We start from the raw sequence: 26,585 nt of genomic DNA on the forward strand, positions 1-26,585 counted from the left end.
GTCACTGTGGCTGATATGTCCTCACTAATTTTGTTATTCATTAAGATTACTAGTCTTCTGTGAAGGGCAGTTAATAGGTAACAATTAAGTTACACCACTGCAATGGTAATTTACTTAAAAAAGTATTCCAGTAAAATGTTACAGTAAATTTAAAATGAAAATCCTAAAACTAACCAAGGCATATTCACAGCACATCTATGGCTTAAGAATTGCAAATAGGACCTTCCTTCTGTGATCTGGTAAAACAGTGTGACAATTCCCCACTTCAAAGTAGCCGCTTCATGTTTTAAACAATGTTTATCCACAAAGATTGATCCTGATCTTGTAACAAAAATTAATTACATCAACTCTTCTCCATACAGATACCAGCTGAGCACTGCAAAGACCGGACGGCTGAATGTAACAGTATATTTGTCATGAAGAGTTGCACTTTGATAAGCTTGAGCATGGATGAACAATCCCCAACTGTAGTTTGCCTTCTGTGATCCTGTGCTTTATAATAAACAAGTATTTGCTTTTAGACACTATTTCAAAGCTTTATATTTTAAATCTTTCAGCAGCCCACTTTATCAAAACTGCATTTCAAATACAGCATTCTCAGTAAGAAAATGAGGTCAGGTGGGGTCTGGAACTGAAGCGCAGCTAACTTCCTAATGAAGATACACTTTCAGCTGCCATTTCCTCTCAAGATATGCTTAGATTGTCTGACAAAAATGAGTGCACAGAGTTGTCTGGCTTTGGACATAAGTCATGTTGCTGCTATTGACCAAAACAGGAGTCCTATCTGCATGTTCTAGTCAGAACTGGGTCTAGTCAGAATTTGTCATTTGGACACACAGCCACCTTATTCTGTAATCTTTACACACTTTTGCCCCAGTGACAATGCCACTCAGAATTAATTCCAACATTTGTTCCCATGACACTCTCATGCACATTTTCACTGACCTAGCTCCAAACCTCTTCCCCCTCCTTGTACTTTTTTTTCTTCACATGTTTCTATTTTGGGAACAAGAAGTTGAAGAGATGTCATCCATGCTAGCAGAGGGCAAAAATGCAGAGGGCAAAAATTCAGAGTTACAACAGTTAGAGAAATTACAACACGCAAAATGAAAATACTGAGCAATAAACTACAAATTACCTATATCACGTACAGACAATTGCTCATCCACAGCACACAAGTCCCAGGCTCTCGTCAACACAACTATCTGAATAATTCTGTGGATTCAAGCAGAAAACTTCTGTGTCACACTCAGTCATCACTCACAAATAAATCAGCATCAACACTAAAAAGCATAGTCTGCAAACAGTTAGAAGACAGCTTTAATTTCATAATATCTTCTTACATACATCTATTTAAGGCACAATCCAAAACCTGAAAACATTAACCATAGAATCTCTGCTACTGTGAACATTACTACTGCGAACATTACTATTGCCTTGTGACAGTTGCCCTTGTGAGAATGAAATGTGGAACACATCTTCCTTAAAAAACAATCAAGGAAAGAAAAAAAAGGAGTTGACAAAACTTCCTTAAAACAGTCTTAACTAGACACAAAACCTCAAGGCTGTTCTCTCCACATATCAGGGAGTCGGCTAGCATGACTCCAACTCTGCATACAATATATATATAAAACGTGCATTAAAATGACATGATTGTTCATACAAAATAAAGCTTAAATCATAAAACTGTGACTTTTTTTTTTTTCCATAAAACAAAGATACTATTTCAGCATAATATAAGCAGGAAAGAAATGACAACCTGTCATTCAAGGATTGCTGGAAGTGCTATAACAGAATCCTGAGCAGATAGCACATAAGCTTTATATGTACTTTTTTCTTGGCATTTATTACCTACTATTTTTAAACTGAAAATACAGGCAATATTATCTTTAAAGATGTAACTGCTGTAGGAGAAACAGGTCATTACATATTCACTTCTGGAGAAAAAAAAGATGTTTTAAAGTACAGCCATGAAAATAGCAGCTTTTTTAAAAGAAAAGCTCAAAGCTCTATTTAGTCATTTCCACCACACAACTTGAGCAGGATTTTCCGGTAGTCTCCTGAAGTATCACCCTGAAAAGGAACCCAGAAGAAGAAAAGTTGAAGACTTGTGTTTTGAAGTAGAGGAAATATTAAGCATTAGCATCCTAAACATAACATCAACAATCAAAAGAGATGAAGCCAGGGCTGAAAGAAAGAAATTATTATCCTCCTAAAAAAAGCAATTAAAAAGCCTACTAATTGGAAACCACACCAATACAAGTACACTGTAAAATCTGCTCCTTTCACAACTGGAACTGAATGTGTACATAGAAATATATTTCTTCAGCAAGCTGAATTCAGTATACAGGTTCAACTACTTCTTGGGAATAGTTCAATTTAAAAAAAAAAAAAAAAAAAAACCAAACTCACTGAAAAGTTGTGTTCCAGGAAAAGTATGAAAATACAGAAAAGTTAATATAGAACTCCTTCTCCTTGCCATTAATGTGGCTATTTTTCCAGAGGCAGCAACTAAAAGTTTCCTCTGTACTATATTCAAACTTTAAAAACAACGCCCTGATATCAAAAGATGTAAGAGTTGGGGTTTTTCCCACAATTAGAGAACAACTCTTTCATGGTGTGGGCAGTGAAAATCAACAGGGATGCACCCACAAACATGCAATTAATCGCAAAAGGCCCTGAGTTTTGCCTGATGCTCTTGTGAGTAAAAGGTGTTCCTGGGAGCTACTCATTTACTAGTTTTGGCCACTGAGGCTTGCCAATCCTTTTCACAGAACAGCTTCTGCTCATGCATTTATCTCATCCTTCATTCTCACGTATAACTGAAAACCGTCCAAAGCAAAATTATTACAATAGGAACTATGAGACATTTCAAAGATCAGGATAAATCCTGAGTATATGTAAAGCACAACCTGCAAAATGTGAAACATTCCTGTTTATATATGCACTGAAAGGAAAGAACTGCTGTCCACCAACACACACGCACACAAGGACAAACTTTCTTTCCAAGGATGTTGGAAAAATCAAACAAAACAAAAATAAGAACTACAATTTACATACATCAATATAACTGCCCATGCATGCCCATATTTACTGAAACCAAGTTTTGAGGAAGTTCAGCCCATTAAATGGGTATGGTCTGTTCCTGAATGGTAGAATTATTTTAATGCCAGTGCAAAAGATAATAAAAAAAGGGGGCGAGAGCGTAAAGGAGTAAAGGAAAAAATGGGGAGAGGGGAAAGACTACAGCTTTTCCACCAATGTCTCACTGTTTTTTACTCTCACATTGGTGGTTCCAGGGCACAACTACTGTAGTAGAAGCACATCTTCACTCCAGATTTATACACTTGGAAAAAGCTTCTGCTAGACGACCCTCTGTGATACATGGGCAGAAAGACCATATAGCTGCTGGCAGAAAACTCACACCAAGACTTTTTGGTGCAGCCCCCGTGCCAGCAGCAGAAGAAATAAATAGAGACTTAATGATTTGTCACCTTTGTTACAAGGTCAATGAAGGTGCACTACTTACTCTCCTGCAGCTTTTATTACCCTCCCCATTGGCCACGCATCCTCCTGACTGTTGCTACAGCTGTCAATAGCAGTAGTAGGGTTGATTGACTAATAGCTAAAGAACGTGAAGTTTAGGCTATTTTCAAAATCTTGCACTTTCAAGAGAAAGAGGAGGCAATCTTTTAAAAGCGTATGAGGAGCTTTACACTCTTTCAACACATACATGAGGTAGAGCACCACTGTTATCAGGAGGACTTAGTGGTTTCTACAAGATCATATACAGAGTTTGGGACAGAAACCAAACTTAAAACCAGGTCTCTGAAAACCCTCTGGACCAATTTTTCTTTCCTTCCTTGTCTGTTGGCTTCCTTCCCATCTCTAGCTCATCTAGCCCCCACACAAAAGCAAGTGCTGTCTGTTCTCTGGCTCTTCAGCTTCCATTCCCCTGACAAATGCAGCAAACCAAACATAGCCAGCTATACTCAGTGCTGTTAATAGCTATTCAGCATAAGTATGCATGTTCTACTAGCAGAAAGGATGTCACTTGAGGGAAAATAAAATCTCCAAGACTTACAGTGATGTCTGCATAGAGGGATCTGCCATACATCCGCTTGTATTCTGCACGTATGTCCAGCAGGTCAACCTCGCTGCGTGATACCATGATTCGAATCAGAGTTCTGTCCTTTGTTCCTGCTCCCTGAAACAAAGAAAACAACATTATGATGTACTAATAATGTGTGGAAATGCTTCAGCTGAACAATTAATTCCAATAAGCTGTACAAGCATTAAAAAATCCAAACAAACCAACAAATAAAATCCCAAAAAAACCCAAACCAAAACCTCACCACACTATAAGTTTCTGCTGTCACAGAGACCTACCTTCATAGCCTTCTGTAATCTCTCTGCAAAAAAAGCTGGTGTGTTCTTGAGGCACTTAACTGCAAAAACAAACAGCATTATAGAAATCAGGTATTCCCCCTCAATCAGAACTCAGTCATTATCCTAGATAGTTACATGCTTTAATTTTAAATAAACATACACTTCATACAATGCAGCTTCCAATCCTTCAGTTAGTCACCAAAATGATTTTTAATTCAAACAGTAGCTGCAATAAAGTTAAAGAACCTACAACATAGCCCAAAGGAAACTTTTGCATCACTAGAAACCATCTAGTGTGAACCAGTCATAATGACCATATTCTTGCTTATCAAGTGAAAAGAGGGGATGGGAGGGGGCAGATGGCTTGAAGGAACAAATAGTGTCCCAGGCTTTTTCCTAATTTAAGAATTTTTAGCCCATGCATCTGCAAAGTATGACAAAATTAAGTCCTGCCCTAATGCAAGTTGGGAAGCCACCTACAACACAAACCTCTTTAAAGCTAATCACAATTATTTTTTTTAGACACCAAGTTCACCAGGACTTCTGAAAAATTCTTAACCTGTTTATTTAGTAATGACTGGATTTTATACTTACTTTCTAAGTAAGTATTAGTTCATTAGAAACCTGAAAGAGCAAAATCTAAATCAAATTACCGTCATGTTAATCAGGATAATGAAAGAATCCTCTATCACTCATCAGAATTAAAACCTATATATAGATCCTATGTTGGTTACAAGCACACAGTCATGCAATCTGTGGCAAACTACACAGAGAACAAACCACACCTTTCCTATATTTTATAGCACAAAAAGGTATCATAAGCTATTACATAAAATCAGTATGAAACAGGTAAGCCTAAATATATATTTCACAGCAACACACATTTTATATGGGAAAAAGTACTTCTCTGAGTAGGAATATGTAGATGAGAGGTAGCAGTTCACCACACACAATTCTCAATGATATGTATAATACAATTCAAAAATGAATGACAAATGAAATGCATGTTTCTCTATCACTGTATTTAGCTAAAACAACACACTTGCACTTTAAGATGTTTGAAGATGTTATTGTAAAAGTTACCAGTTGCACAATCCAGAAAGCTTTAAAGAAAGCAAAATTAAATATTTTCAATTAGAAAACCTTTTTTTCTTTTCTGAAAATAAGGTTCATAGAACAAATGATGCTACCATCAACTGATACAGATACATATATGCGTGTGTATACATATATATACACACACATATAAATAAAACCACCAAACCAAAATCTATTCAATAAAGGAGTTGTTCAAGGAATAACTCAAAAGATTGTTGACTTATTTGTATGCTACATTCCCAATTCTGAATCTGTATCTACATGGGACCTGAAAAATTACTGCAGACCTCCATGAAGTCAAAGTGACAACACATTCTCTTTGCTGGGGTGATCTTTTCCTACAAACACTGGAAAATATTTATTCTCCCTAAGATTTGTTTTCTAACAATACTTTCTGAGGTGACAAGTTCTGAAGGCTGGAAAAGATCTGCCAACATATCACACCAACAGAGCTGGACCCAGTTTAGTTAATTAAAGGGCTACTATAGTGACAGCCTGGCCAAGCAGAGTAAGAAAAATAGTTACATAGTTCACATATGCACAAGACAGGACTGAAAAAATGTGGCTTTTATAATTCATTCCCATTTTGCAAGATTTTGTTACAAAACTCCATGAAAAATATCTGTTGTGGTTGAGCCAAATGTCCTCTCCCATCTTGTTTCCCAAATGACACAAGTATGTTTTGGGATTTTGGGGGGGAGTTTTTTGTTTTTTTTTTTTTGTTTTGTTGTTGTTTTTGTTAGATCACTTTTCTAGTCACTACGATATTCAAAAACAAAGAACACCACTTTTAAAACAGCAGCAATAGATATCACAGTAAATTCACAGTAATAAACAGAAAAATAAATGGAGATGTAAAGAAGCAGCCTTGTCTAAGAAACAACAGACAAAAGAAGAGAGAAAGAGGTCCACAGTTTTATGTAGAATAAAACATTCCAAATAGAAGTACTGCACAATTTGAGACCCTGTCCCAACCTCAAGGACACTAAAGACTACCTTCCCAAGGACAATAGTAAACTTAAGGTAAGAGTCTTTATTCTTCAAAAGTACTGGAGGCACTTAAAAATAGAGATTTAACAAAGCTCTAACCACAAAAAGGAAATGTGGAAAAAATTACCCCTTTACAATCAAATTTAAGTTTTCTTTCTAGTAAAAAGAGGTAGAGGTAACTAATTACATGGTTGATGTCTGTATTTTGCTTGATTTCCAAAGCTATCCCAAATATTCCATTCTCACTAACTCAGCAGTTGGTACAAGCTCTCATCACTTCTGAAAACAATGCCAAGTACAGTTAATAATCTTTTCCCTACTTTAACGTATGAAATTTAAATTCTGCAGCTGCCTGAAGCAGAAGTTTTAGCTGTCATTTTGAGGTGAATTAAGTGCCCTGCTTTACTAACCCCAGGTGACTTCACAGAAAGCTCAAAATAAAATGCAGAAAACTGTAATTATTACTAACAAGAACATCCTTAGCTGGAGACACAGATGCCATCATCTAAGCCAGTTGTAGCAGAATACCAGGAATGAACTTGCTAAGACAACACATACCTACTGCCAGCATGCCCTTTTCCAGATCTCCAGACATTTCACGGCATATGCTTTTCTCGATGTCCCGGTTACACATCCTCTGGTACTCACTGAAGACTGTTAATGGAAGAAAAAGATTTCAGGAGTCAGCCTCTCAAAAAGAGGTGGCACTGGTGCACGCTGGATGGCTTTGTTTCAATCACACTTCTCAACTAGATATTACAGTATACTCACTCAAGTTTTAACATCTCAAAGATTAATACTATTTTATCAACCATGCTGCTCCATTTACAGGTGGTTGTGCTCCTTCTAGCTCGTCTGGTTCTGTCCTCATTTTTAAAGGGTTAGACCAATAAATCACTGTAAGGTATACAGTGAAAACTGTTCTAGGAAAGCTCTGGGTGTCAAAACTAAGAAGAAAACATCCAGGTTCTCACACACACCCCATCCCTTTCCTCTCTACATAACTGCCCCAGTATGTAGCACATTTCTACATAGTTACTAAAACATCTCCAGCATTACTATATAGACTGATGTAACACCCAGTCACTAGCAAGTAAGAGGGGAAGGGAAGGATTTCAAGTGTCTTGTGCACACGCAAGCATGCAAAATTGAAACAATCTTAGTTTTTCAATTCTTTTATCAGAGAAACATTTGAACAAGCATGACCTCTACCTGCTCTGATATTTAGGAAAAATGATTATAACATCCAGCTTTTGTGTGTTTTTTCCCTCAACAGAATTTACCCTGCTTTTCATTGAGGTATCATTACATTAATTTTACAGACAGGGGAAAATTCAAGCACAGAGCACCGTGGTACATTTATATCATCACATGTAACAGAATTAAGTTACTATTTATGTAGGGGACACAATTACCTGCTCTGAGGTGGGCCCTGCTTCTTGCACACAAAATGGCATTGAATTTGGATTCATCAGTTCCTAGACGGTTCTCTCCAGCTGCATATAGTTCCTAAACACAGAAGGGAATTCACATTTCATTACTCAGAAAAGCAGTAACGCTTGAAAAGCTGAGTTACACATCTGCTTCCTTACAGCTTCTCCCTTGTTTTATATTTAGTTCTTAGTCTATGTACTGCTGGAAAACAGAAGCAAGTAGTAAGTAGCAGCTAGTTCTAACCTTCCTAATGTATGCTATGCTTGCAGTCTTTCTAGCTTACTGATATGTAAGTGTTCTAACACAAGAGCTCCAGATTACTGAAGAAGGGAAAATTGTTTGAAAGGTATCTGAATATTGTTCTTCCTAGCAGGGCTTATGTCTACCTTTTTCCCTACTCCCCTAGGTGTGTTCTGGGACATTCTCATCTCTTGCTAAGGCATAATATGTAGGAAGCTAATCACATTACTATTTATGTTGCAGTAGTGTGCTGAAACGATCCAGGGTTTTCCTCTTTGCTATGTGGTGAAATGGAATATGCAAAAAAAATTAACTGGGTTACTGAGTTCAATTACTTTGTTTGCTGCAGAAATCCAGAGTTCTTTAAATAGCAGGCAAAGGCTAATGCATGTGTTGAATACATTAAAACTTAATCAAAACTCTTTTAATCCTCAAAATTCTTTGATACATTCCCTTAAAAAGCAGCACAATGGAGCCACCCAATAAATGGAAAAGTCAGATAGCTGACAAAATGAGAAATTAAAAAAACCCCTATGGACTCTATTTCCAAGAACTTCATATCTCTGTAATGGAGCTACATGGCTCTACTGCTGTGTCAGGGCCTTTCATATCACATCCACCCACTGAAACATAAGCACTACAACAGAACTCCCAAGGTGACCAAAACTAAGAATAAGCAGAAACCACACAGTCAAATTTCAGTGTATTGAGTTGACTATACTTAGAAATGATGAGGAACTTCTACTGACCTGCACATCTTTTTGGACAAGAGCCATGTCAACACTTGTACTTTCATCTCTGTTTCCCTGAAAGAATTTGAAGATACAAAAGTGTTACTGGTGGGTGTTTTCTTTTTTTTTTTTTTTTCTTTTCTTTTCTTAAAAAAAACAACCATCTGCAAACACACACACACACACACAAAAACCAAACTCCAAAATACCAGCATGCAAATACCTGAGAAAGTGAAACCAAAAGCCTCTGAAAGTGTCCAGAAGTATCACTTTTTATTGCTTCCTCCAGAGTTTTCTTAAATTCTGGAAGAGACGCAGAGTCACAAATCATCATACAACCCTGCTCATTTTCTAACTTTATGTTTTCAGCCAGTGATTAAGAAGAAAAGGGAGAAATCTGTAATGGAACTGTAACAAATCTAACCTGCTTTGTAGACCCTGTTGAGTTCCTGAATATGCTCATTACTGCGAGAAGCTAAGATTTCAATGAGACAATTTTCATCTGTGCCAATGCCCTGAAAGAAAGCGTAAGGAAAAAACATACTTCAGATTCTCATCTTAATTACACAATCTAGTATAAAAGAAATGGAATAAAATTAAACAACAAAATACAACTCAAAATATAATCTTTTTACAGGGGAAGTCAAAGCAAGTAGTTTAAATGCTACTTATAACGTATTTCCAAGACAGAGATGTATTAAAGACACAAATTTGATAGATAATTAAAATAATAATGAAAACAAAACTTCATTCTAAAATGTCATCCTTCACCCCAGATTTCAGGCATTTTAAGAATCATTTTTTTCTACCATTAACAGTGATTTTAATTCTAATAGGTAAATTTCATTCACTAATAAATAGCAGCTGCAATTACAATGAAGTTAAAATTATTTCATCCTCTTAGCTACTTGAAAATTGTGGCCAAAGAACATGTAAATATAAGGATTGACTCAGAAATTTAAATATTTATTTCACCTTCATTTAAACACTGTCTTGAAATACAAATGTTTCATTATCTTTATTTTAAAATTCTAAATGTTTATAAACTCCTAAATGTATATAAAATAGTTTCACTGTTTTAAAGAGGAAGTATAAAATCACAGAGTCATAGAATAGTTAGGGTTGGAAAGGACCTTAAGATCATCTAGTTCCAACCCACCTGCCGGGGCAGGGACACCTCACACTAAACCATGTCACTCAAGGCTCTGTCCAACCTGGCCTTGAACACTGTCAGGGATGGAGCATTCACAACTTCCCTGGGCAACCCATTCCAGTGCCTCACCACCCTTACAGTAAAGAACTTCTTCCTTACATCCAATCTAAACTTCCCCTGTTTAAGTTTTAACCTGTTACCTCTTGTCCTATCACTACAATCCCTAAAGAATAGTCCCTCCCCAGCATCCTTATAAGCCCCCTTCAGATACTTCCATAGTATTTTAGAAGAAGTTCAGCACAGGCTAGGAAAATATGCTTTTGAGCTGAGGGAAAAGATAAAAAGTACAAAAATATACACCCTTCCTGAAATCTTTATGAGCCTAGTTTACTGAACTATTCTTGAGCACTGAGTGTAAAGTCGCTGTCAACTGTTAAGTTAAGCATTGTCATAATCAGTTCCATCACAGTTCAAAGCAAAATCCCAGAAATAAAGATGCAGTGGCTGGCTTAGAAGATGGCTGCCTCAGTGGCTTATTCCAGACTATGTAATAAAAGAACCGCAGAGACTGTTAGAACTCAATTTCTGACTCTTTTTTTGTATGTATTTATTTGCTAATATATTTTTGTTACAACACAAACCTATCAAATAGTCTTTAACTTCAACCTATGGGAATAATATTTCTCAATTTTACCATCATGTAACTCCAAGAAATGGAGTAGAGGTCAGACAAACAGCGGGTTCAATATCTGGATAGAGAGGAGGAGATGTAAATCAAAGCTTTTAAATGACTACCAAAAATTTTATCAGCTCAAATATTTCTTCTATCTTCTAAACTTATATCTCCTACACAAACCTTTATAGCTTCCTTGATTTCATAAGCATCAAACATGACAGGTGTCTTCATCATTGCTAAGATTGTCTTCTCAAAGTTACCTGAGAGCTCAGACTTGAGATCCTTGATCAAATCCTAATAAGAAGTAAAAACAGGGAAAAAATTGCATAAAGACCAAAGCTGACATAGCAATGACCAAAACTGTGCATTTTAATTAGAATTCTTTATGCATAAGCATCAATAATGTATCTCCAAATAAAGCTATTCCACTTAACAACACTAAACCCAGCATAAGGTAACATGTACATCTAGGTAACTAAGGTCCAATTAAATCGACTGAACAGACCAGAGTCAAAGGAACCATTTAGCAAAGAAATTGCTTTAAGTATTTCATTTGAAACACTGCATGAAAAAGTCATGAGTAGGTAAAAGCAGAACCCTAAACAGGCTATGATTTGTGAACCTTCTTTCCCTTAAGCAGCTTTCAATCTTTTTTCCAAACACTAAGTCTTCTAACTTCCAGTGAAGGAATGAAGGCTCTTATTTCTTCTTCCTTCTGTTCTCATGATGTATTTACCTTTCCATAAGCTGTTTTGAAGGACAGGATGATCTGTTGCCGTTGCTTGTTTGAACGACTTCCAAGACAATCTATAATCGCCTGCTCATCAGTTCCTAAACACACACACAGACACCACAGAATGAGCATGCATGTCATGTCAGGACTCAACTTTCTGTTTTCATTTGATCCTATCTCGTCTAAACCGAACCGAAGGACATGTATGCTTTTAATTCATCTAAAGTATCTATTCTTGCATATGATCACAGAACTTCAAGCTCTACTCCCAATCACAAACACAGTACAAATTCAAAAAGAAACCAAGCCCAAGGCCAAATACGAAACTCATGATGTTGTTTATGCCTAAATGAACTACCAATAATTCTTCTGATTACCAAGGACAACTACATGTAAACTAACCCATTCAGTACATACGCAACAACGGAGAAAGCTCAGTGCTGAATCAAAGCTGCAACCCTTCTTTTATATGAAAAAAAGACTAGACTGCTCACCTAATCCTTTCATGGCCTTTCTTAAGACTTCTGCATCCTTCAGAGGGTCAAATCCCGGTGCCTCAGTGATTGTGCCTCGGTTTCCATGCTAAAATAAGACCAAGTTGAGTTGCATATTAATGCTAATCAGTTAAAGACTATTTTACTACATAGGAAAGGTGACCACTAGAACCAATATTCTTCACGTTAGAGAAGTAACACAGAAAACTCAAAAAAACCCTACCTGAAACAATTTGGAATTTCTATTTCCAAATTATGAGAAAATGCAAGGTCATAAGCATTCACTGATACAAATACGCTGTCCAATTAATTTAAGTTTTGGTGAAACCGTATACACAACTGGCAATACTTTGTTAAGTTAGGGAAGGCAAATTTCATTACATTTGAATTCACATCAAACCTTTCTTCTTGGACAGAATGGTAAATCAGCATTTATTTCAAATCCTGAGCCTATATTGCTTGCATTTGTAAAGTATCTATCTCTTTAGTCAAACTTCTTTTCACAGGTTTTGCTTTTGGGTTTATTTTTTTTTTTCTTTCAATTTTAGAGCCAGTTTATATTCATATACACAAAGAAAATATGGAGAAACACATATATGATCACATCTCAAAACAGCAGCACTGATGCTCTTACTGTTACAGGAGGGATTGTAGGTGCTGTACTTCCTCCGTAAGAGGGCATAGATGGATTCACAGCTGGGCCTGGTGGATAATTTGGCATGGGCTGCTGCCCTGGGTAAGTTGCTGGTGGTTGTCCTGGATAGTTCATAGGTGGTGGTGTGGGCTGGCCTGGTGCAGGGCCACCTGGGTATCCTGGATAAGATGGCATTCCTGATGGTGGATTTCCTCCAGGTGGAGGATACCCTCCATAAAAGGGCTGTTGTTCTGACGGAGGTTGCCCAAAGCCACCTGGAGGGACTGGGGGATAACCTCCAGGTGTTGAAGGATATACGCCTTGTGGTACATATGTTCCACCAAAGGTCCCTGCCAGATTGGATGCCTGCAATGACAGCCAATAAAGCAAGAGGTAGAAAGGTATACAAACAGTAGAGATTCACTAACGGGCTTAATACAATACAACCTATCCCCTTCAACACAGATAGGTAGCTCTGAATCCACAAAAAACTTTGTACTTATGTCTTACTAGCATACAAAATGTGAAAAAAAACCCATGTTCCGTTGACTCTTGCTTTACTGTAATCATCACCTTCCATACATGAAGAAGAAGGACCAACAGTCACATACCTGCCACAGCATGACATACCATTCATACGAACAGCACCAATAGCCACCACCTCTTATTCTAAGAACTTACACTGATTAATCCCTGCAACACAAAACTGTGCTTATCCCTTCTCTGTCCATGGCTGCCTTATATGACCACAGCATCATCTGAGTGCAGGGATTTACTATGAGCAATCCCTGACTGCACTAGATGCATTAGTAGTTAGTTTACAATGAGCAAGTTCCTGGACTATATTTGGAAAGACATCTGCAGAAACTGCCACAAAGATACTCCACTCCACATGCAGTATCATCTTTCACAACATACTGAGACCCTTTTCTATAGGGGAACCAGATGGACTGACATTTGATGATTGCAGTGACCACAGAAGCTAGTTGCTGCAGACATTGCAGTGTGCACCCTAGGTAATTTGTTGCTCAGTTTGACTGCTGGCTGCCAAATCACTTAATGTAATCTGCATCAGAAAGGCATCTGTAACGCAAATGTCTTCCTACAAACTGTGTATTTGTTATGCAGCATAACAGCTTTCTGAAGACTAAGTTGTCAGAAGTGTGACTCGGTTATACTCTATGAAAAAAGTCACACTGGAAATGTCTGCACTTTCTTCAATCAATGTAGAAGGTTTTTACTGCCATCTGTTAAACATCAGTGCTTGTAGGAGACAGCTGATTCCGTAATTCTGTTCAGGGATGAGTCACTGATACCTCAAATTGCACAGCCTTGTTCCTTACTAAGACTGGCCAAAATCCAGGTAATAGGCAAGATATGGACTATGTTTGTCAACGTGAATATATTGACAATGGACACAGTTTCAATAGTCTGTTCTCCTATTCCTCTACACAGCAAAAGCCAAGTTATATTACTTTTATACCCATAACTTTTGATGGTAGGCTCTTAAATCAACATTTAACTAGTGGTCTCGTTTCCTAAAGTAAAGGAATAGCTTGCGGTAATAGTTTTCTTCAATAGATGATATTGAACGCTCAACACCTAAACAGACCAGACATAAAAGCACAGAATTCAAGTGATAAACCTCTCAGTGACAATGCCAGAAACACATCTTGCACTTAAGGAAGTCACAGTAAAGTACACAAAATGAAAGCAAACTCACCATTCCAGCCATGTAGTTGGGGTTGAACTGAGTGGCATAGCCAGCCACATTTTCTAGGCCAATTGGAGGTGGATTTGAAGGTGGACAGGCAGCACCACCCCAAGGATTGTTACCTGAAATCAAAAACAGCTGTGCTGAAACAAGAAACTAAATCTTTTCAAACTCATTCTTCACTACTTATATTTCTAATATAAAGTCTGTTCAACACCAGCAATTTGGGAGAAGGAAACTCAACTGAAGAGGTGAAGGGTAGCAGTGCAATAATGATATAAAGAGAAGCCTCATTCGATATTTCTAACCACATTAGTTACTGTTGAATCTATAAAGTTCTCATTTAAAACAACTCTAAGCATATTTCAAGGTTAACACTCAAGAGTTAATACTGTAAACACCATGTTTTGATTAGAGAGCAGTTTCTCTTAATCTATAAATTTGTCTTGAGTATTCCAGTAGGAAGACTATGTTAATTCTTTTTAGGCTACTAATATGAGATGCTTACAGAGCATGATATAATACATTCACAGACACCTACATTACAAAACTTGGTTTCACACAGCAATACAGTTTTCTCTGCACAGCAGTCTAACTAAGCCAGAACATTCAGAGGGATGTTCTGGGAGGATAAATCCTGCAGAGAAACTGGATTTATCCTCCCAGGCCAGTCAGGCTTCTCACGGTACACTGCTGCCCCTTCCTGAGTTTACTTGCCTAACTCCACATTTCACCACACCCACGTGACTCCAGTCCTTTCTTTCTGCCAACAATATCAACAACTGTGAAGTTCATTACTGACAACTGTGAAGTTCACCCTGATACTAAGCATAATTGATCAGCTTTATATTATTATAATTGATATACTTTTCACCAGGCCTCTCCCTTCCATATACAACCATCTACCTAAGAACAGTGAATTAGGAATAATGTCATCATTAAAGCCCTAATTTTTTGTTGAATATGTTCTTAAATTGTCTGACTGATTTCTTTCCAAACTCTTTTTTCTCACCAGCTGTCTTCAAGTATCAGTACTGACAAGACTGACATTTATTGATTTTGGCCAAATTATGACCATGCCCTAGTGCTATGTGCTTCATTTGAGATGAATGAAAATGGACTTCATATGAGCACATGGTAGAGCATCCATATTATATAAACCAGAATTTCCACCCAAGATAAAATAGGATTTAACAAGAGAGCACAGAAAGTTTTGGTAACTCATGAAAAGCCTCCACAGTCTTCTTCTTCATACATGCCATCTTTCCACTCCAGATAGGACCACCTCAGCTGTTTAACGTTTACTTCATCTAAACAACTTACCTGGGGCTGCTGATGGATATCCATCCGCTGGGGGATAGCCAAGGTAACTCATCACAAAGATCTGAAAAGTTATGTGTGATACAGTTACCTTCTGTAATGTCTCTCTAATTACACCACACAAAATTAACAGGCAACATATCTGCATTAGCCAGTTCCCAAAATTTATACATACTTCGCTCAAGTGGCACGGGCTTTTTCCTGGGAAATCTCCTCCTATTACCTTCTGCTGAACCAATAAACACATTCAGATATCTCAGTGGCTGTAGAGTCACTCCTCAGACAACTTTATTTGTTTCACTTACTACTTATTACTCAGTCTATTATGTTGTTAAGAATGTATTACTTGAAAATGCTTGCTTCATCATGCTATTAAAGTCTCCAGAAGTTTATAACCTATACAAGAACAGTCTTCCTAATCAAGAGCAGAAAATCATCTGACAAACAACCCATATCTTCAATTGAGTAATTTTATGAGAACTGTTAAAAGGCACTTAAATGCAAATGTCTTCAAAAGTGCAACATCAGAGTAAGAAGGAGAAGGGCTACACCTCATGCTTACAGCATTGCTATAAAGTAAAAAAGGCTTACTGAAAGGTTTACTGAAAGGACCAGAACAAATTGGTGGATAGTGTCTTTGTCAGCACAGAAGTGCACAAAGTCATTAGTTCCAAAACAGAAGTGAAGGTCAAAAAGGAAAGCTACAAGAAGGACAAAACAAAACTTAATTTCTAGAATTCATTAAGCCTCATTTTTAAACATAATAATTATCAGGAAGAATGGTAAAGTAATTAAAGGAAGATTGCTCCAGATGAAGGACAATCAGTCTTAATTTTTTCAAAGCTATCTTTAGCTACAATTCTCAGTCTATTTTTAAACTGCTGTGCAAAGATCATCCCTTTCCTTTCTTTCCCCTAAAGCACTACCTTTTGCATTTGGCTCCTTTTGCTGTGTTTAGGCTTTCAGCTGTGAAGTTTTGTTTTGGGTTTGGTTTGGGTTGTGGGGGATGCTGTTTTTGTGGGATTGTTATCATTTTGCATAATCATGCTAACTTCCCTTTCTGGTTTGCACGGCTCTTTTGCATAACAACAGAGGAATTGGAAAATATTTGTTTTGTTTTGTTTTTCTTAAAGAAAAATCTTAAATTTTCTTCTATTTATTTAAAAACTCTTTGGAGTTCACACTGCATGTACTCATTTAGATTTAAAGAGAGAGAAATGAATGAACAAAAACTGCAATGAACAGAGCAGACTGTTAGTAAAAACCCTACCTTACCTCTACTCCAGTATTTAAAGCATCTAACAAAAATGACCAGTTTCTCAGCATAAAAACTTCTTTATCAGTAAATAAAGGATGCCTTTAACAGGAAAATAATTATTTCTGTGCATGCAAATTTACGCCTTGCCCTTCCATTTATGCCATTTTTTCATACTCATTCATCTTACAAACCAAAGTGCAAGGTGGGGTCAGGCACAAGTATAACCATTACCCCCTTTTCTGATGGGTGTAACAGAGTTAACAATTCACCCAGCTCCGCATGTGAGGCCACCAAGCAGGACACACAGTTGGGAAACTTGCTGACGTTTTACAGAATTGGGCATTAAATCAGTAAACTGTCAATCACAAAAAGCCACATTTAAACCTCAAAAAAGGTCCTGGGAATTCAAAGCCACTCAAAACCATCTTGGCCCAACTCTGCATATTCAAGTGAAAGAACAGACTACAGCTTAGCTCACATGACACCTTTCATAGCGAGGTTATATCTAGCTCAGAGAAATTTTTATATTCTAACAGATGGTTAAAAGATGTTCTCCACAACACAGTAAATGTTTTTCCCACATTCTCTTCAGCCTTGGTTTTCAATGAGATCTTTTGCTGCAGTCTACCTAGGAGTTTTAGAATAACTTAAATATCAAGGCTGTTGCTAGCATTTATTCCACCACCTCCACACAGGGCCACATTAAGAAACACCTAAATGTTCCAGAGTGGATTCTTGAAAGTTCAAAATAACACCACTACCTACAAAACTGTCACTCTTCCACTTGAGAGAGAAGAGTCTGCTGAAAGAAGTAGCATCAGATCAGCTGCTACAGATGAAGAGACAAGCTTTTGATTATACAAGCACTTCTCTACATGACTAAGCTCTGTGGAGTTTTTCAAATTTTTCAAATGCAAACACAGTGCTAAAACCTATAGCACCAAACCCAGCATACAATTACTTGCACAATGCATATATATGGGATGGCAAACAGCATACACAGCAGTCACCATGGAGAACAAATTTATTTTTCCAGGTGCATTATTCCCCAATGCATATCCTACAGTAAGATTTGGTTCCTGTGTCCACTTTATAATGCTAAAGCTAAATCTTGGGGAACAGTCTCTGTTGGTTCATCCCTGCCATCCACTGTTGAGCAAAACAATGTATTTTTACTTTTGAATATTCACTAACATCAATAGCATGAAGGTATAGTGGCAGCTACCTTGGATCTTCTTCAATGCTCTAAGAGAGACAATGTCCCAGCCTGAACATCTTCAAAAAGACACTGCATTTCACTGCAACTCAAACATGAACCTGGTAAAGCTAAACATTTTATTAAAATAGATACAAACTCAGATTGTAAAACCCATACAAATAGCACTTGCAAGATATTGCTATCTCAAGGGAATCATAATTGCTGTAGTCAATGCCTGCTGTTACCCACCCAAGGATCGTTAAGACTCCAAGCTTCTGAAGCAAAAATCAAAACCAACAGTGCTGGTTAGAGCTGAAAGCAAAACCCATATTCTCCTCCTCTGATGGAAAAAGAGAAGGCTTCCACCCTCCTGGTGCTTCATGCTCTTAACAGTTTGTGTGTTTGACTGCAGGAGGGAGCCACCAGGCCCCAGCCATGTGTTGGGATATCATAGGCAGGCAGCAGAAAGCGGCTCAGCCTGATGCTTGCAACGCCCATGCTGCCAGCTCCGCTGCCCCACTGCCTCTGGGAATGCACGTGTGCATTGAAGTGGGAGAGGCCAGGAAAAAAAGAAAACAAAACCACTAAACAACCCCATCATCACCAAAACAAAAAGCCAACCAAAAGCCAGAAGGCAGCTGGGTGCTTCAGAGCCTCACTAAATTGGTAATTTGATATATGCAATAAATCCAGCCATGGTACTAAAATAAAGAATAAAAAAGATTACTACTCAAGATACCCAAAAACAAACAAGAAAACCCACATTCTTAACATGGATGATGTCAACAGATTATTACAGCACTTAAATTATTATTTTTTTTTTCATACGCAACTGTAATTGTTTCTTTTTAGCTTGCGTAAAAACAAAAATGACAGGATACTGCCCCAAAAATGATAAAATGCCTTTTCAGTAAGCTCTATGTACAAATTTAAGGCAGAAAGGTGTGGAGTTTTGGTTTTGTTTGTTTGGTTTTTCCTGTGGTAGAGAGTGGGGAGCAACGGAATAGGCATTTTTTCTTAGCAGGGTTAGTATGTTTGTTATTAATCCTATGTAGAACGTTCCTTTCAAATTGGGAAAGGAAAAAAGCGAAAGAGCCTTTTGGCAATTAAAGCTGAAGTTGAGTAATAATGGCTAATTTCATTGGCAATCTGAAAAAAATGTTACTATATATACATAAAAACATTCCACTGGCTTCTTTCAAAGGCTGCATTTATCCAGGACTTTTCCAAGGGGAAATTTTCCCACACTGGTTTGATCCAAAACCACACTGACCTCTTATATTCAAAAACTTCCCTGATCACTACCTCTTTCCTACCCCATCGAGGCTCTGCTGGCCATTTCTCTAACTTTGCAAATATTTACTCCTCTAAGTTAACTTTCCCAACCATTCCCATAACCTTGTCTCTATTTCATCTTCTAAGCCCATCTTCCCAAATTTCTTCTGCTACATCCACAGCATTTTACTAAAATTGTTGGTGATGAGCAGCACTTGCCTGCTGACAACAAAGTGGTAACACAGGCCAGGAACAGAACATGCACAAGTCCACCCTGCTACACAAATACTGTGTGGAAGGATACAGGAACAGCAAGATCTGTGTTTGCTCAGCCATGAAAGAAAGTTGCGCATAAGAGAAGAAAAAAAAATCCAAATCACCAAACCACACACAGAAAGAGGGAGTGCCCTGAAGGAAATACAGAACAAAGACTGTTAAAGTCCTTTCCCCATTCCCACTCTGGAGGTCCACCTCAAAACTCTAAATAAAGATCTGAGGTTTTTACTCCTGTAATGGACATTGCTATCTCAATTTACATTGCAAGCCGTGAACTGCTCAGGCAGCATTTTCCTGTTGCTCTGGCAGCTAAGAGAGAACAGACCTGTTCATAAGAGATGGGAATCTTAAAATAACCTCCTCTTAGTCACAGCACAGCAGAAAATGACAACTGGAGATACTTATAATAAAAATACACATTACACTAACATGGCAAAAGTAAAAAATAAAATCTTCAGACTGCCAGAAAAATTCTGTTTCAAGGTGCAATAGAAATAAGCACAGCAGCTATATTCACACCCATCCCTGGAATTTTTTTTAGTGGCTGCTGTTCGGGCTCCAGCTATGTCAAGGTCCAATAATTTGAGGGTAAAAAAAGGATGAAAAGACCATGACCTTCAAAATAATCTGTTTAATTATGCCTGTTTCCCAGGGAACACTGAGTAAAGTTAACCTTTGGCCTTTACTCCTCCCTCCAGGTTAATTACCAGGATGTACTACAAAAGGCTGCCTAAAGCTATAAATTACAGAACCTGCTCCAAGACTGATCTCTGATTGTGAAACCAGCAGAAGAGAATTTGTCACCTTACAATATGCTGGGGATTTTTATCAGAGGCAAGCTGAGTCATCCACCACTGTGCTTTTACAAGACAAGGACAAGCCACAGTCAGCATCATGCTAGCTAACTGATATTATACCAGCCTGAGCAAGATTTACCTTTGACTTATGCACTGCAGCATGAAAGTTGTTCTCTCCTGCATGATGCAATATTTTCCATCCTGACAGACAAAAAGCCCTGCAATTTGGTTTTCCATTGAGTTTTTTAAGTATGTGACTCCCTGCCTTGCCTTCCTCTGACTACAAAGAAACTAATTTAGTAGACTGGGTTTCCCTTCCTCCTCTGAGATCATCTAGTCCACATGGAATTTACCAGACAACTCACTCTGACCTACAACTAATACCTTTCATTGGCTAGTAAGAAAACAAAACAAAAATTACACCTTATTCAACTCAGACCTCAGAAGCCTACAAAGGATAATTCTGATGTAACAGGCAACTAAGCCACTTCACATCGAAATTCTTTAAATACCTAGTAACAATAACCAGCATCTGCCATGCCAGAGGAGCAAATAGGCACCAAAAGCTCCAATAACCAGCCTCCTTGTCTCCTTTACGAGACACTCTCATGGCAGCTCAAGCGTACTCTCCTCAACAACTCAAGACCCACATCCTTCACAGAGGGTCAAAATTTGAAAGGGAAAGTAGGCCAACCTCATATTCTAGTTGCTGGACCTTGGTCTGCTGGAGATGGCAATGTAACACCATTCACCAGCACTGAACCACAGAGATGGCAAACGGCTGAACAGAAGGAAACATATTTCTGGGCTTGGTTTTAACCTTTGCATTAGTGGTCCAAACAAAGCAGACAGCAGGGGACAGGTAAAAAGGTAGTACAGTGTTACCACTCAGTGGCAGGACTTCATCATTGTTAAGATCCTGCTTGTGCAGCTAAACATTTATTCCCCAGGAACAGAGTTTCATTCAGCATCTGTAACATTTTTAGGAATATCACAGACCTTTTTGGGTTTACATATAGGTCCTATATATATACCCCAAACAACAAACCTCAGTGAACTTTATTGAGTTACATGGACTCTGAAGATCCACACAGAGCAAAAACGAGTTAATTCCAGAAGGTTAACTTCACTTTGGATTCCTGCTCTGCTTTGACTCAAACGTTTCCTGTTGTAGCACACTCTTGCAATGTTCTCTTTGGAATATGTACAATACAGACAGTCAAAACATAAATGAAAACACAGATAAGGACAGTTTCCTAACAACACAACAAGTAAGAAATAATACTGAAATAGGTTTATATTTGAAGAAATAATAGAATGATGTTTTTCTGCTCATAACTTAACATACAAATAATTTGCTGCAAAAAACAGTCATCCTATAAATAGTCTGAATCATGTTGTCAGCTGACTAATGGCTCGGGTATTTATACTCATCTATTTTAAGTTCTACCATGCAAGAACAAACTTTCACATCATCAGTGCAAGTCAGAATAGGTAAATACCAATTACCCCATTTCACAAAGTACATTCTGTCTGGGAAATCCTACAGAACTAAAGCAATAGCGTAACATTCAGTACTCTAAAACAGTTACTAGAAAAATACCCAATTGTTCATTTCATGCCATCAATTTTTAATTAGCTGCTATGCCCAAGCCTGAAGGGCAGAGCCAGGCAGTGGCCCCGCTCCAAAAACAGAGAGCTCCAGCATTCCCCAGACCTATGGAGGAGCAAAAGGACAATGAAAGTTTTCCATTAGGCCCTGCGACAGTACTTCCTACATTTACATTGCTCAGGCTGCAGAAAAAGGTGAATAACACCAAGCTGTTCAAGTGACAACTGCATAAAGAAAGGCACTCTTACAGGACCTGCACAGGACCCTAGGTTAAAAAACTCTTTGGACTTACCTTATGTTGGTCACAAAACCTCTATGCTCTGCACCAGGCTGACAGCCTTGGGCCTCCCCAGCTGAAAAAGACAAATACAAGTGTGTAAATACATTAACTTTTTCTTAAAGTTGACAGCTTTCATGCTTTCTACACAATGAAAGGCTTACACACGCAGCTGTCCAGCAACGCTAGAAGATTACTACTCACCAGTGAGCAAGTGGACACACTTCATTCATCCCTGTCTATACAGAAATACTGATTCGCAGCTAATGGATTAATTCTTTCCAGGAACTGACTTATTCAAGGACGGACCAATTCAGTGTAGTAAACTAGAAAGCCAGATATTTCACAACCACCATAAACAAGAAAAGTTAAGAGAAACCAAGACTATGGTGTACAAATCCAGTTCATGCACGGCATCAGCAAACTTTAGTTGGTAAAAGCTTATTGCTGAAAAATAAGTGGATTTCCCCTCTTAAATCCTAACATTTGTGAGATACATTTATTCTCTTAACTAATGGAAAACTGAGTATTTTCAAAACATTGTCAAGTGCAGTAAGTAACCAGTTATTTGGACTATAAATAGGTGCAGTGTTTACATAATGAGGGCAATTTTCCAAACCTGGAGTTGCTCCCTCTAGCAACAATAAAAGGGATATTCACACTGTCTGCTTTAGGAAACTTAAGCACTTAATTTAGAATAACTTGCTACACCAAAGTTAGAAATCTAACATGCTTTTTTACCCAAGCCACAGGTCTTTGGGAACGTGAATGAGATGCATAAATTAATTACAGTGAGTATCCTTTCACGTGCATTTTGACTGAATGGCTCTAGTAAAGTTTAGCACAGAGGCCTTGTGAAGATTTAAAACTCATGTGGATCTTTAATATGGAATTAATTCAGTTGACAGTTCTAAACCCTGACAGAAGCTGGGATTCAAAAGCCTGAATCAGAGGCCCACCTCTCCTAATGATGAAATAAATGCCAATTAATAGCTCCAAAGAAGGAAGGAAACGGGGAAGTCCAGTGCTTGCCCAAGACAACAGCTGAGCTAAAGCTAGAACAGAGCAACTTATTGGTGACACTTTCCCAATGCCCTCAACCTCCCAGCCAAAAAAAAAAAAAAAAACCACAACAAAAAACCACACCACACTTTGTAGTTAAAAATATTTATAAAAAAAGAGCTGCTTTAATCTTCCCTATTACCAAACAGTATCTTCTCTCTCAAACAGGTAACATATAAGGGAAAAAAAAGGAAGTAATGTCTGAGAAGGACAGTCAGGTAGGAGGACTGTGTGAAGTTGCGCAAGTCCCTGCACAACCTGTAACTGACTCCAGGCTTGCCACAGACAGGATCTAACCTCTTACCAAGGTTTTGTAGTAAGCTCTGATAAAGTCTGGAAGCAACATGGAACAACAATGAAAGTATACACTCTATATACTTCCTGCTGCTCTCTGGCTTACTTGTCTACCACTTTTGGGAAGCTGCCTGAAGGATGTTCAGCATCTACATCAAACACACCTGCTTTCAGATCAATGCCAACAGCAGAAGCAAAGGGATCACCTCACTTCAGTGCATGACAAGTTTCAAATGGCTGAAAGTTGCTCACAGAGGCATAAACATGCAGCCTTTTTTTTTTTTTTAAGGCTTTTGCTACCTTCTTCAAAAATTACCCAAAACAAAAGTCACTACATACAGCCAACAAGAGAAATTACATCAGTGCTGTTACTCAGTTGTACACTTAATTCAAGGGAAGCCTCTAACTGCTGCTTGAAGCTGACAGAAAAGTCTATGGATGATTACACAGAACCCTGGCTAAAAATAAATGAAACTTTTGATTTGTTCAAATACCATGACGGTACCACCATGGTGGCTACAAATTCTGTAGCCACTATTAAACCACCTGCTCTTCTTGATTACAACACTGTTTTAACTATAGCTTCCTTCCTTTACCCTTAGATCATTATCAAAGAACTAATATCAGCAATATCTCAGCTCTGATTAATGCAATGTTATTTATCAGACCGTCTAGATGGTCCATCTTCTGAAACTTGCTAGAGGTCTAGGAAACAGCATCTCCTGTAACCTTCAAACCAGACAGACTTTTTGGCTGGACTTTTTCTAGTAGATCAGATGATGGATTTTAAGTTGTTAGCTAACACTACAGTCTCTACAATGTTTTTTCCTTAGTATACTGTATTGACTACATAAATATCTCCATGAAGTATCTCCATTCCACTGTGCTTCATTCTATCTCTCAGTGACTTTTGACATTTCACAGATTTTTCAGTCTGATGATTCAAAATTTCTTGTGACTATAGAGAACAAGCTAAAGAAGTGACATAACATATGAATGAGTGCCATGATTACTCCCCAGAAACTGACATCCAGATTCACAGGTATGTTCTGGCTCCTAACCTCATACTGAGCTCAGGCAAAAGAAAGATACATAAATATTCTTGCTGATACAGACATACATTCGTTAAGCCCTTTAAAATCTTGCTGAATCTTTATTAGCTATGTTACACTGTACTGCATATGGTACTTTGGGGGCGGACAGGAAGAATTCACAAGACTAGCCACAGAGGCACTTTCAGGAAGAAAAAATTTAGCAGAAATACAGCAGGGTCCAGGCCAGAGGTCTGGAAGCAATGCCCAGTGCATGTTATCTGCTGCATCAGTGGGAGGAGAGCGCTCCGCTTGACTCTTACAGCAGCTCAAACCCCAGGAAATTATAGAAACAGCCAAGCTGTGGGGAAAGCATTCACGCGCTCAGACTTTACATCAGCCATCCATTCACACTGGTTTTGTACCATTTCTGATGTTATCATGTGTGCTCCAGAAAAGAACTGACTGCAGAACACAGTGTCTGCTGGGGGGCTGTCAGTGAATGAACCCCTCAGCTCCTACAGCAGCAAGGCTTTTAGACACATCAAAACCCACTACTCGGCTCCTTCATCAGAACACTGCACCAGCACTTTTTACTCATCAGTCTGTTTTCTCTCCACTCCTCCACCTCAGGTCTTTCTGCCTCCATGCATCTGTCCTCATTTTTAGTTGAACTGCTTTGCACGCCTCTGACACTCCCTCAGCTGCTCCTCCTTACCAGGAAAAGGCTACCAGGAACTACCGTTAATCTGATAAACAAGATGAAAATGGCCAGAGAAAATTCTCCCCACTGCCAAGTCTCTCCAGAAACAGGATGTGGACAGGGAGAAAACCTGCTTTTCTGAATACTGAGATGTTTATGTTGTTTTCTGTCGTATGAATGGCTAAGGTATAACAAGAGTTTCAGAGTTTTGGTTTTAAGACACTTCAAATAGACATAGCATAAGAAAAAGTAAAAAGTACATTACACGCAGTTTGCAAAAAAGGGATATTTCGTAAAAAAAACCCCAAACACTGTGTAATGGCTATGACAAGACTACAGTCTTAGGCTTACTCCTCATTACCATACACATCAAAATTAAAGTTCAAGATAAAATAAGGATAGAGGCAAAGTATGGAACTGCAACTAAAGGAGCAATACACGTAGTCTCTTCTGAAACCACCTCACTTGCCTAAGAAACAAGAACAGCTTTCTACGAACTGAGGAGCCGCAGCGGGTCCCGACCTGCCCCTATACCAGCCCCCAGGCCGCTGTATGCGTCTGTCTCCGCTGTACCTCTGCCTCCCCGGGCGGTATCCGTCACCCCGAGGGCGTCACGGGTCCCGCCGCCCCGTCCAGGCGGACACAAATTCGCCGGTACCCCGGGGACACCGGCCTAGCCCCAGGCATAGGGTCCGCTCGCCCCTCTCCCCGTCCTGTCCCGCCCCGTGGGTCGCTCCTACCGCGGGTCCCTGGGAGCCGCTGTTGCCACCGCCGTTCTCAGATCCCGGTAGCGTTGCAAGGCGTGGCGGGGGGCGGCAGGAGGAGGAGCCGCTGTGGCCGCAGCTTCTTCCGCCCGGCGCAGCGCCGGCTTCGCTGCGAGGGACGGCCAGGGGGACAGCGGGCGAGGCCGAGTAGTGGAAAGGGTGACAGAGAACGGAAAAGGTGACGGATACGGTTGGTCCCGGGCGGCAGCCCGCCCGCTGTGGCAGCTGTTCCGTGAGGCGGAGAAGCGTTGCTCTGCCCCACCCCAGGCCCGGCGCTGTGTCCTTGGGGGAGGTGGCGTTCTTTGGCCACCCGCCTTGGGCCGACTTCCGCTGGGGAGACCCTCGGCGGCCTGGAAACAAGAGGGGAGTTCCACAAAACAGGTTTGTCAAAAAGGCGAATTCCAGCGAGAGGTTCGTTTCGTGAAAAGCAGA

At 38.9% G+C, this 26,585-nt stretch overlaps 1 protein-coding gene across 4 annotated transcripts; it reads right to left on the reverse strand.

The window, feature by feature from the left end:
- Positions 1 to 1,293: 1,293 nt before the first annotated feature.
- Positions 1,294 to 26,585, reverse strand: ANXA11 (annexin A11). 4 transcript variants are annotated; one of them, XM_080621171.1, is made up of 17 exons: positions 26,130 to 26,585; positions 22,315 to 22,375; positions 21,459 to 21,603; positions 15,610 to 15,670; positions 14,296 to 14,408; positions 12,573 to 12,938; positions 11,939 to 12,026; positions 11,448 to 11,542; positions 10,892 to 11,005; positions 9,307 to 9,397; positions 9,106 to 9,185; positions 8,901 to 8,957; positions 7,893 to 7,986; positions 7,036 to 7,131; positions 4,390 to 4,448; positions 4,085 to 4,207; positions 1,294 to 2,073 (listed from the first exon to the last, which is right to left on the reverse strand). In XM_080621171.1, the coding sequence occupies exons 4-17, from the start codon at positions 15,659 to 15,661 to the stop codon at positions 2,014 to 2,016; spliced, it is 1,488 nt and encodes a 495-aa protein (XP_080477297.1). In that variant the 5' UTR covers positions 15,662 to 15,670; positions 21,459 to 21,603; positions 22,315 to 22,375; positions 26,130 to 26,585; the 3' UTR covers positions 1,294 to 2,013. The 4 variants fall into 4 exon arrangements, with proteins under 4 accessions (XP_080477297.1, XP_080477296.1, XP_080477294.1 ...); XM_080621170.1 differs by having other exon boundaries at positions 25,963 to 26,585; XM_080621168.1 differs by lacking the exon at positions 21,459 to 21,603.

This window comes from Psittacula echo, assembly GCF_963264785.1.
Source record: "Psittacula echo genome assembly, chromosome: 6".
Lineage (NCBI taxonomy): Eukaryota > Metazoa > Chordata > Aves > Psittaciformes > Psittacidae > Psittacula > Psittacula echo.